Source organism: Tripterygium wilfordii, chromosome 9 (genome assembly GCF_013401445.1).
Source record: "Tripterygium wilfordii isolate XIE 37 chromosome 9, ASM1340144v1, whole genome shotgun sequence".
NCBI lineage: Eukaryota > Viridiplantae > Streptophyta > Magnoliopsida > Celastrales > Celastraceae > Tripterygium > Tripterygium wilfordii.
Window position 1 is genome coordinate 10,418,348 of NC_052240.1, and position 11,984 is coordinate 10,430,331.

At 36.2% G+C, this 11,984-nt stretch overlaps 1 protein-coding gene across 1 annotated transcript; it reads right to left on the reverse strand.

Moving 5' to 3' along the window:
* Nucleotides 1-2,645: 2,645 nt before the first annotated feature.
* Nucleotides 2,646-8,765, reverse strand: LOC120006017. The gene is made up of 5 exons (XM_038855896.1): nucleotides 8,683-8,765; nucleotides 8,065-8,134; nucleotides 5,800-5,899; nucleotides 5,369-5,457; nucleotides 2,646-3,094 (listed from the first exon to the last, which is right to left on the reverse strand). Exons 1-5 carry the CDS (start codon nucleotides 8,763-8,765, stop codon nucleotides 2,666-2,668), a joined length of 771 nt encoding a protein of 256 aa, XP_038711824.1. The 3' UTR covers nucleotides 2,646-2,665.
* Between the last annotated feature and the right edge of the window lie 3,219 nt (nucleotides 8,766-11,984).

Sequence of the window (11,984 nt, forward strand, 5' to 3'; positions counted from 1 at the left end):
GTCGATAATATCAAAGTTAACAATAGATGTGAATTTGAAACTGATCAAGTGTTCAAATCGCGACAATCGATGATCGAGTGGGTTCAACAAACTGGACACAACTTGGGATATATCATCATCATTAATAGATCAGATATTGGTGGGTTCGGCAAAAAACACAGATTACAATTCAAATGTGATCGCGGTGGCAATTACCAGAGCAAGAAACCATCAACGAAACAGACTGGCACCAAAAAAATAGAATGTCCGTTCAAATTGAGAGGGAGGAAAATGAAGCTAGACGATGATTGGATGTTGGAGGTGGTGTGTGCGGAGCATAATCATGATCCTGCATTATATATGGAGGGACATTCATACCCCGGTCGACTTTCTGAATCTGAAATTCAAATTATGGTTGACATGTCTGCACAAAATGCCAAGTCACGGGACATATTGGCGGAGTTGAAAAAGCGAGATCCGAACAATGTGAGCACCATCAGAACCATATATAATGCACGCAAGAAGCACAGGACCTCTGAGAGATCGGGTCAATCACAAATGCAAGTTGTGTTCTCTTTCCTCAACGATAAACAATACGTTTTCGATTATCGAGCAAACCATGCAACCAATGAGCTCGAAGATTTGTTCTTCGCACATCCTGGCTCGCTAGGTCGATTGAGTGCATTCCCACACGTGTTGTTGATGGATGCGACATATCAGACCAACAGGTATGGGTTGCCTCTCCTTGAAATTGTTAGTGTTACCTCAACTAGTCAGACTTTTTGCATAGCGTTCGCATATTTACACTCAGAAAAAGAGCCCAGTTATACTTGAGCTTTGGAATGTTTACGATCCGCAATGCATGGATGCACTAGCCCACGAGTTATCGTTACAGATAGAGAGTTGGGGCTGATGAAAGCCTGTGCTCGAGTATTTCCAGAGGCTTCGAAACTACTCTGTAGATGGCATATCTATCAAAGCATTTTAACCAAATGCAAGCCATCAATGCAAGACAATAGAGTTTGGAATGCATTTTACCGCATGTGGACTACGGTGATCGAGTCTGAAAATGAAAACGCGTACATGAGTAATATGGCACGCCTTCAAGTAGTCTTACAGAAGTTCCCGGCAGTGATGAAATATCTGAAAGATGTGTGGCTGACACCATATAAAGAGATGTTTGTATCTGCCTGGACAGACATATATCTGCATTTTGGGAACCACACAACTAATAGGGTCGAGAGTCAGCATGCCAAGCTGAAAAGATATTTGTGCTCGTCACAGTCAGATTTGGAGAGATCCATGTCATGGATTCATCAGGTTATCTTGTCTCAGGACATAGCTATCAAAGCTAGCATTGAGAGAAGTCGAACCATCATCCAACACCGATTCAATATACCGCACCTTCGGGATTTATGTGGTTTTGTTTCAATCGAGGCGTTGAATTTGATATTTATTGAGTTTGAGAGATCAAAAGATGTTGGACAGATTGCTTACAAATGCGGATGTCACCTTCGTAGGAGCTATGGACTACCGTGTGCTCACGAACAAGCCATGTACGTGAGCGAAGGTCATACTGTACCGCTTGATGCCATTGATAAATTTTGGAGAAAGCTTGATCTAATGCAATGTCAGTCGATTGAAGAGGATGACATTGACTGTAACGCTGATGTACAAATGTTCACAGAACATTTCAAGCAGCAGCCAAGACATGTAAAAGTCAGTTGGCTAAGGAAATTGAGGGAAATATTCAGACCTTCATCAACTTCTCTTCGTGAACCGGCTGTGAAGATGAATGGCCCAATGTTCGGTATAACCTGATGGCAGAGTTGGAAGCATTTTGAAAACAATATGTTGAAATACTTGGCGGTGAAGAGAGGGCATACAGTGTTAAACACTCACTGAACTTTTTTCAAGATGATGTTGTAGCACCATTTGAGCATTGGATGACAATGCCAGATATGGGTCTATTGATTGCTTCTGCATACAATGTGATATTGCATGTTCTTCATCATGCAAAGAGTTGGACATATCTACCACTACGTACAGCTCCTCCATCACCCTATCTACGCGTTGCCATTGCTATAGGGCACATAAATGGTAATCACTACGTCAAAGTTGGTTTGACAAGGAATTATCCAATGCCTCCCATCACACCCGAATGGGTTCACTGTAGGCATACTTGTGCAGCTGCATGGGCGACTCCGTATGCGGCACGATTAGATGCGTACATGCACTCATATGGATTCATCAAATCTTCATCTGAAACTTTTATTCATGTACTTGAATAAATTATTGTCTATGTCTTACAAAATTATGAAATTAATATCAAAAAAATATAATTTCTCTTTTCTTTACACAAAAATTAAAAAAATAATAATAATTTAAAAAACCAAACAAAAAATCTTAATCAAACGTAATATATATATATATAAAAGTATATATCTATATATATGTGTGTATGTATGTATATATCTATATATATATGTGTGTATATGAGATGAGACATGATGAAAAGACATGATATGACAAGACAAATGCTGACAACCTAGGGGTGAGAGGGTTTAAAATAGGGGGGTTTGTTTATCAATTTCCAAAGAAAAAAAGGGGTGAAAAAAGCAATGTCGTTGACATTTTCAATTATGCGATTGGAACACCTTTTGCCTCTCTTTCTCTCCCCTTTGACTTAGGCTTCCTGTAAAATTACAAAACTCCCCCACCCATCAAATCTCCTTCCTTCAATGTCCCTTATCTCCATGCTTACCTCCTCCATGTGCACTTCCCCTTCGTCAACCCCACTGCACGTGACCACTAACCTGCACTCCACCAACTCCGCTTCCATTCCCAATCCTAGCTGTCCATATCCTACCATGATAGTCGAGTAATACAGTCGGAAGTTTCTTGCTATATTGCAAGGCCATTCTACCGAAATCGGACTCCTTGAAGACACATTGGCCGCCCGCTTCACAATCGGGTCGATCACGATCCAACTCAAGCTCAAATTCTCTTTTAGACGCTGAAGAATCTCCTCAATCTGTCCTTCATGCTGCATGGGAATTGAAATGGCATAGTTTGACCCGTTGTGCATTTCGATGTGGAAAGGAGAACAACGAAACTTCCAATATAACACGACATACCATTCAAAATGACGTGTTCTTTACAATTTTTACACGATCACGCCATCGGTTTTGAACGTGTTCTTTACAATTTTTACAAGATAACATCATCACCGATGGCGTGATCCATTCACGCCACCAACGGTGGCGTGACTTATATATATATATATATATATGTATATATGTATATGTGTGTATATATATATATATATATAATACGTGTACATGAATTCTCCTATGTGGATTAAAAGTGTGGATCAACTTTGTGACTTGTTTTTCAACCATAGATATGATGGGTCCCATAATAAATGTGTGGCCCCCACTTATGTTGTGCTTTATCACATCTATATACATACATACATACATACATATATATATATATATATATATATATATATATATATATATATATATACAGAATAATTCTCCTATGTGAATCAAAAGTGTGAACCAACTTTGTGAACTTCAAATCCAATGGTTGTAATAAAACAAAACAAAAATGGGGATCATAAATTTTCTATGGGACCCATCACATCTATGGTTGAAAAGTAGGTTCACATAGGAGAATTATTCAGTATATTTATGTATGTATGTATATAGATGTGTATATATATATATATATATATATATATATATATATATATATATATATATGCGTGTGTGTGTGTTTATTTTGTTCATTCACGCCACTCCGATTAGCATGAATGAACAAAAATTACTTTCACGCCATCTGTGATATATATATAATACGTGTACATGAATTCTCCTATGTGGACTAAAAGTGTGGATCAACTTTGTGACTTGTTTTTAACCATAGATATGATGGGTCCCATAATAAATGTGTGGCCCCGACTTATGTTGTGCTTTATCACATCTATATACATACATACATACATACATACATACATATATATATATATATGTATATACATAATAATTCTCCTATGTGAACCAAAAGTGTGAACCAACTTTATGAACTTCAAATCCAATGGTTGTAATAAAACAAAACAAAAATGGGGATCATAAATTTTCTTTGGGACCCATTACATCGATGGTTGAAAAGTAGGTTCACATAGGAGAATTATTCAGTATATGTATGTATGTATGTATATAGATGTATATATATATATATATGTATGTGTGTGTGTTTATTTTGTTCATTCACGCCACTCCGATTAGCATGAATGAACAAAAATTACTTTCACGCCATCTGTGATGGCGTGAAACAAAAATTGCATTACTCACGCCATTGAGAATGGAGTGACTAATGCAAAATAGATCATGCCATCAGATGGCGTGATTGTATAAAAATTATAAAGAACACGCCATTCTGAATGGCATGTAGTGTTATATTGGGAAATATTTTCATCTCAGTGTTCTATTGGGAAATATTAAGTTTGACAGTGTTATATTGGCAAAAAACTCTGAAATTTAGTGTGTGAGTTTGGGGATAGTGTCCCCTATTATTTTATTTTTTTTGAGTTCTATATATATCATTGTTAATATTATGATGAAAAATAAAAAATATATCCATAAATTTAATAAAAAGTTTACAATTACTTTTTTTGAGTTCTTATTTTGATACGGAAGCACTATATATCGATAAAATAAACATCCATAAACTTACATAAATACGTGGCATGCCCATGTGGCTTCTTTAATAAAGTTTGTTTTTGTTTTAATCTATGTGGCATGCCTATCTGGCTTGTCACCTAGATTATGAAAGTTTATGGATGGAAAAATTATGGACATGTATCATTTTGGATTTTGATAATATTACATGATAACCTCATTGAGAATTAAATCAAATAATTCTTTCTCAAAGTATATAACTAGATAATTATTGAGTCATTCATCTCACATTCGATTTCGCATCGCTGCTTCACAATCTTCATAACTGAAAATGCCCTTTCCACAGGTGTAGATTCCCCAGTAAAGTCAATGCCAGTGTTATTAGAGCACTGTTGGTACAAATTCGCAAGTATACGAAATCGTGCAAGTAATAAAGAGATGATAGAGTATCGTCCCACAAAGATTTTGACAATTTAATTCAATATCAATCAAATCTACAATTATACTAAAGTGGATAAGCGAATTGGTTTTGATTTGGTTTGTTCTAAACTAAAGCAAGTATTAAAAAATCATTAACAACTAAATTAAGCGAGTAAGCAAGAATAAGATTGAACTCAAGAATGAAAAGTACTATGATACCTAATTTCACTATCCCTTATCCGATTCAACTCCCTTTGCTCCTTAATCTCCTAAATAACTACCTCATTGTTGACAATTGGTTTCTCTATCCTATCCGATGCTCCATTCCTGGTTACATCAAAAGTGCCTCTATCCCCAACCCTTGTTATTCCTAACAATAGGGTTCAAGATACAAAGACTCATTAAGATTCGTGGATTAATCGTGTAGCGATTGCATAGGTCATGCTCCCATATTCCCATGGTTCATGCAACCTATGATGTCTATGGTAAGATGCAAATCCTAGAAATCTCTTTCCAGTCTCAATCTAGGCAACAAATCAATTGAATAATGGTCAAACATCCAAAAGCATTAAGCACACCCATAAACAATCAACAATAGATAGAAATCAAGTCAAGTTTATTGAATCATCAAAGTTAGGTTACATTAGGACCCTAACAAGAGAATCTAGCCACTCATGGAGTCAAAATACATCATAATAAAATGAAAGTAAACCATACAAGCCAGGATAAAATAGGAGAGAAGAAACCCCCTTGTAAACCCCATTTTTCTCCAAGCTCCAATGGTAGCCTCCAAGGTCGTGAATGTGTCCAAGCTTCAAGAATGTCTCTAAAACCCTGAAAACTACCCTTTTATACCTTCTTAAACTCCTATATCGTTTCTCTAACAAGTTGGGGTCGTTTTGGTTCGGACCCACTTGAATTTGGAATTTTTTCACAAAATTTGATGTGCTATGAATAGTAACTCCGATCGATCGTGAATATTTACGATCGATCAGAAATTGCTATTGTCTCCCAACCTTCAAAATTGCTTCAGGAGGTTTGATCGATTTGATCGATCGAAAATTGCCACTGTCTTAAAAAATGGCTAATTCCGACTTTATTTTGCTCCTTTTCTTCGATGCATGCCTCGAATACTTAAAATGTGTACAAATGGAATACGTAGGGAATATCAATCCTCAACTCACTCAAAATGACAAGAAAAAACATGTAAAGGGGTACTTAAAATATACATATTCTAGGCATAACAAGCACCTACAACAGATTATCTTAATAGATTCCCTAAATTACAAAGAAAGAAAGTACCACTTTTCCCTATTTTACATATTCTCTATCCAATCAACACTGCATTAGATTACCTATCATATTCTCTATTGCGTTAAAATAATATTTCTTTCTCTTTTCTTTGTTTATTCTATTAATATAAATTACTTCTATTTAAAATAATAAATTAATTCCATTTAAAAGAATAGATTAATTATATTTGATATTAATCAATTATTTTTATTTAAAATAATAAATTAATACTATTAAAAATTGGAGAAGATTTTTTTTACTTGATTTCATAATTTGGGGGCAGAAAAGACGTTGCCTAAGAGAGAGAGGATTGAGGAGAGAAAAAAGCTAGGAGAGAGAGGGGAGAGAGAGGGGAGAGAGGGGAGAGAGAGAGAGGAGTGAGGAGAGATGAAAGAGAATAAAGTAATAAAAAGTATTATTTTAAGTTTAGGGAAGTGAATAGTAGTTCTCTAGATGTAGGGAACTACTGTTCATTCTTTGTAAAATAGGGAACCTATAGGTAATCTGATGCAAAGCTATAGTTTGATAAATTCTCTATAATTGTTCCCTATTTTATAGACATATTCATGTTTAGGTAATCTGATGTGGATACTCTTAATCTATTATACACAAGGAAATACACCAACTTGCAATTTATAATTTTTTTTAACGACAGCATAGTTAAGTTAAAATATTTTTTTTATATTTTTTACTATTAAGGGTGCGTTTCGTATGGGGGTAAAAATTTAGAGGTATAATTTGTTAGCCATGTAAATGTTATAAGGGTAATAACAATTATGGAGAATAAGTGTTACTCTTGTTTGGTAAAGAAGGGTAAAATTTATCCAAGTATTCATTACTCTTGTTTGTTACTACTATACATTACTGGTGTAATACCATTACCCTTGTTTGTTATTATTGTAATGAACCAAACTAGAAAAAAGTGAGATTATGTTTTTTTATTGTTACGACTATCATGTACCAAGATTTTAAAAATATAGATACATATGCATATATATACACACACAGCCAAACATATATATATATATAACAATCGTTAACAATTTCAACAAAATAATTTGATAACAGTCAAATCCATGACAAAGACGTAACACAAGAGTAGGGGTCACCATTTGACCCACGGGCCTAGGTCCGAGCCCGGCCCTGCCCAACCCCTTGGGCGGGCATGGGCTTCATTTATATAATATGCATATTTTTATATTTATATTTATATAAAATATGTATGTATATATATATAATATACACACATAGACAGACAGTGCATGTATATATGTATATGAATATATGTATGTGTATTATGTATATATGTATGTGTATTATATATATATATATGTGTGTGTGTGTGTGTGTATAATACATAGACAGTGCATATGTATATATATATATATATATGTGTGTGTATGTATATGTGTGTATATATATACATATATATATATGTGTGTGTATATATATGTGTCTGTGTATATGTGTATATTTATATATATGTATATATAACTTATAGGCTTTTAGAATTTTTTATTTAAAGGGGTAATAGGTTAGAGTAAAACTTCTCATTACTTTTTATTACCCGGTCCCCCCATTAGTAAACTTTATGTGTAAAAAATAAGTTCAACTACTAAAATTTATTACAGGAGTAAAAGTTATACTGACATAACAAACACAAGTAAACTTAAAATTCAATTACCCTTATAACTATTACACCCATTACCCTCGTACCAAACGCACCATAAATTTTATTAAGATGAGGCGACTGCCTGCCCCATCAAGCATTTTCACTCGAGTAGAAACAATTGACCTAGAGACAAGAGCTACCTTACCAGACTCCATTGCTCTTGAAGAGAGTCTTACTAATGGCATACTTCTTCAATCGAATGCTCCTGGGCATTGAGGCTTCCTTCTCACAGTCGAAACGGTACAAGAACTACTCTGCTTTCTCTACAATAATAAGATCTCGATCTTGATCCGTGCCTAGGGACTATGCTACTGGCTATCGAATTGCTTCAATTGCTGCTAGGTTCCGATCAGCCTCGTAGTCATCTTGCTCCTTCTTCATACTCTGCCTTGAGCCTTCTCCTTAGTAAAGGGTGGTTCCGCACCTAACAACATAGTCTATTGTTGTTATTTCTCAATGCCAGTGTCCGTATTTATTCATGAGTCGACTTGTGAATTCAAAAAGATGAACCTTATTTGCACCCCACCGTTTACTAAGTATACCCTAAAAACTTGCAAAAACCTAATCTATTAGCACCCCCACTGACCCTACCATTCTCAGCCCCAAATCCTTCTCACCCTCTTCACCTACCTTCCCCAAATCCTTCTTTCCCTCTTCCACAAATCATTGACAGCCTCCACAACACCCAATTCGCTATGACCCAGCTCATCCATGTTTGTGCCACTTCTCATTTCAGAGATATTTGTTATGCAATCTCACTGTTTGAATCCATCGAAAACCCCAATTTGATACTCTGGAACACCATGATTCGAGGCCACTCACTTAACTTGTCACCTGTTCGAGCTGTGGAGTTTTATGTTCTCATGATTCTGTCCATTGTTGAGCCAAATTCATATACTTTCCCTTTCCGTTTGAATTCTTGTGCAAAATTTGGGGCTGCCCGTGAAGGCAAACAGATCCATGCACATGTTTTGAAGCTTGGGCTTGACTCTGTTGTCTTTGTGCACACTTCTTTAATCAATATGTATGCGCAGATTGGTGACTTGGGTGATGCAAGAAAAGTGTTTGTTAAAAGCCCTATGAGGGATGTTCTTTCATTTACTGCTTTGGTGACTGGTTATATATACTGCTAGGGGTTTTGTAGATGAGGCTCGTGTCACAAATGTAGCACCTAATGAGAGTACATTGCTTATTGTCCTTTCATCTTGTGCTCATACGGGTTCCCTTGAACTAGATTCTTCTTCGACTTTGCAAAGAGGAACATCTATTGACAAACAATTGGTAATCTGAAAAGATAGGGTTCTAGGGGTGTAGATTGTATTTTTTAGAAAAAAAACACAAAATGGGGCGCATTCATAATTGTTATATTTTTAGGTGGGGTTTATTTAGAGTGGGGTGTCCTCAGTAAATAATGAGATACAAATAATGTTCATCTTCAAAAATGGGAGGTCCGACACACCTAAGACCTAGGCCCAAGTCAGCAAGTCACCTACATAAATTAGAAAAAAAATTAAGTAAAAGTTCAAAATACTCATTATAAATTTTTAACACTATAAATGTCTCTAGAGCATTAGCCCCTAAGGAGAAGCTGGGGTGGTGCTAGAGCAAGGTCAAGACAGTCTTGATGGTTTGAATCACTAGAGTCGAAACCTCTAGATGAGCAGTAAGCGCAGTAGTATCCAGGGGTTGGTTTAGTGGGTCATTTTTTGCCATGGCTCTGGTTTTAACCAAGAGAATCAATGCCTCTGATACCAATTTGTTATGCGACTCAGAGTAAATAAGATAAATAATTGGACAGATGATAGTCTTTGTAGAATATTATATAAATCACAAATAAGAGATGTGATAACAAGAGCCTCCAAAGAAGGATCACACCAATGGAACATCACAAATGAGAAAGCAGCAATAGGTATGGGCGCCGATTTGAGAGAGTGGACGTAGGCTTGCATTGGGTTGAACCACTATACAAATCTATTGTCTCAATCTTTTTGATTTTCACACTGTACTTTTAGAGTCTTACTTTCAATCATTACATATTCATCTTATACATTGAATATTATCGTAATCGGGGCCACAACGCATAGGTGTCATCACACACGTTTGAAGTCACCACCAATTGGTATTTAAAGACGTAATTGGACGTCTGAAAATCAAGGCTGAACTGCATGTATACCTGAGATTCAGAAGAGTTAAAGGGTTTGATTATGCGTGGAGAAGGTGTTAGGCACCCCAAACATTTGTCTTGATTGAATAGTTACCACCTGAGACTTGAGAAGTTTTGAGTAATACTGTGCTATGAACACAATATATGCACATATATTCACAATATCAAGCATGCAAGGGAAATGAATTGTGAGTTAATTGGATCGAATGTTCCACTCGGTCTGTGCAACTTGATGAAGAAAGCGTATGTGACCTATGGGTGATGGCATAAAGCCTTGTTGTTGGGAGAAAAATATATTATAATGGATGGAAATGCACATGATAAGTTGCACAGAATACGGTCAATGCAGAAAATATGTATGCATGCAAAAATCGTGAGGCACTAACTATTTTTGAATGGGTAAATAGATGACATGGGTGCATGTATTACACTTATTGCATTATTTGTTATGATGCAATCGAATAGGGGACACGGACAGGTATGCGACACATGAAACACTACTGCCTATTCCTAATGGATGCCACATTATCAGACACTTTGATGTTCCTATATACAATTCTAACGATTATATGAAGAATTTCATGAGTTATGTGATGAGATGATATGTTCTCATGACATGACGGTTAACGAATATTTCAACATGCATGCAAAGGCTCAAAAGAAGATGATATGCTGATTGAATGATATCAATGAGACCTAAGCTGAAAGGCATAAACAAAAATTTTTAAGGATACTTGCAACTCCCACTTTCATGATTCCCCTTTTTATATCTCGAAGGCTACATCTTGTCGGCTTAGAAAACATACCTGAATATGGAGATGTCTAGTGTTGTCGCTTCTATGTGATGGCTCCAAGGGATCTCTTTAAGGCCTTGTTTCTCTTGGCAATCCTCTATTCTCCCCGAAAATCCTCCCCTTCTCCGATTTTTCCTCCTAAAAAGGTCCCCTTTACTTGATTGATTCCCACCTTTATGTCCACCTCCTCGATTGTCTTGTTATCTTTTATTTTTTCCCCCTTTTTTGGCTTGTTGTTCCATACTTTTTCTCCTTTTTGCCAACTATGCTTTGAGGTCTTTCGTAACTGAGCCCAAGGACAACAATTTTACACTCTATTGCCATACTCTTATCAGATGGTCGCCTGTCCTAAAATGCTACCCATTGCCTTAGCTATCTATTCAGACCGACATGATTGATCTCGTGGTCTAGCTTCCTCCCTAAATTTCGTGGGAAGTCTTGCTTTGTTCTAAAGGAATAAAAAGTGATTGGGCCTAATTCTTGGCTCCTGGCACTTTCTTGGCTTATTGATTTCTTAGCTTGGTTTTCTTGGCATGAGTTATTTCGCCGAGGGAGATCTCTTCATCTCGTTTTGGAGAATGAAAGCGAGCAAGGAAGCAAAGTATGTGTGTGGGATTTTTAGAGAGAGAAAAAGAAATTGATTATTTTTTGAAATTTAAAATATCAGCCATTAGATTTAATAAAATTAGATCTGATCATTGGTTCATATTACAATGTGATTTGCCCACTATGTTTTGAGGCCTTTCGTATCTGAGCCCAAGGAGAACAATTTTACACTCTATTGCCATACTCTTATCAGATGGTCGCCTGTCCTAAAATGCTACCCATTGCCTTAGCTATCTATTCAGGCCGACATGATTGATCTCGTGGTCTAGCTCCCTCCCTAAATTTCGTGGGAAGTCTTGCTTTGTTCTAAAGGAATAAAAAGTGATTGGGCCTAATTCTTGGCTCCTGGCACTTTCTTGGCTTATTGA

Coding starts and splice junctions, on each gene's coding strand:
- LOC120006017 (XM_038855896.1), bottom strand. CDS start 8,765: ATGGATGAGCTGGGTCATAGCGAATTGGGTGTTGTGGAGGCTGTCAAT. Junction 8,135..8,682: donor GAAAGAAGGATTTGGGGAAG/GTAGGTGAAGAG, acceptor TTGATGGGGCAG/GCAGTCGCCTCATCTTAATA. Junction 5,458..5,799: donor ATTTTATCCTGGCTTGTATG/GTTTACTTTCAT, acceptor CCCTATTGTTAG/GAATAACAAGGGTTGGGGAT.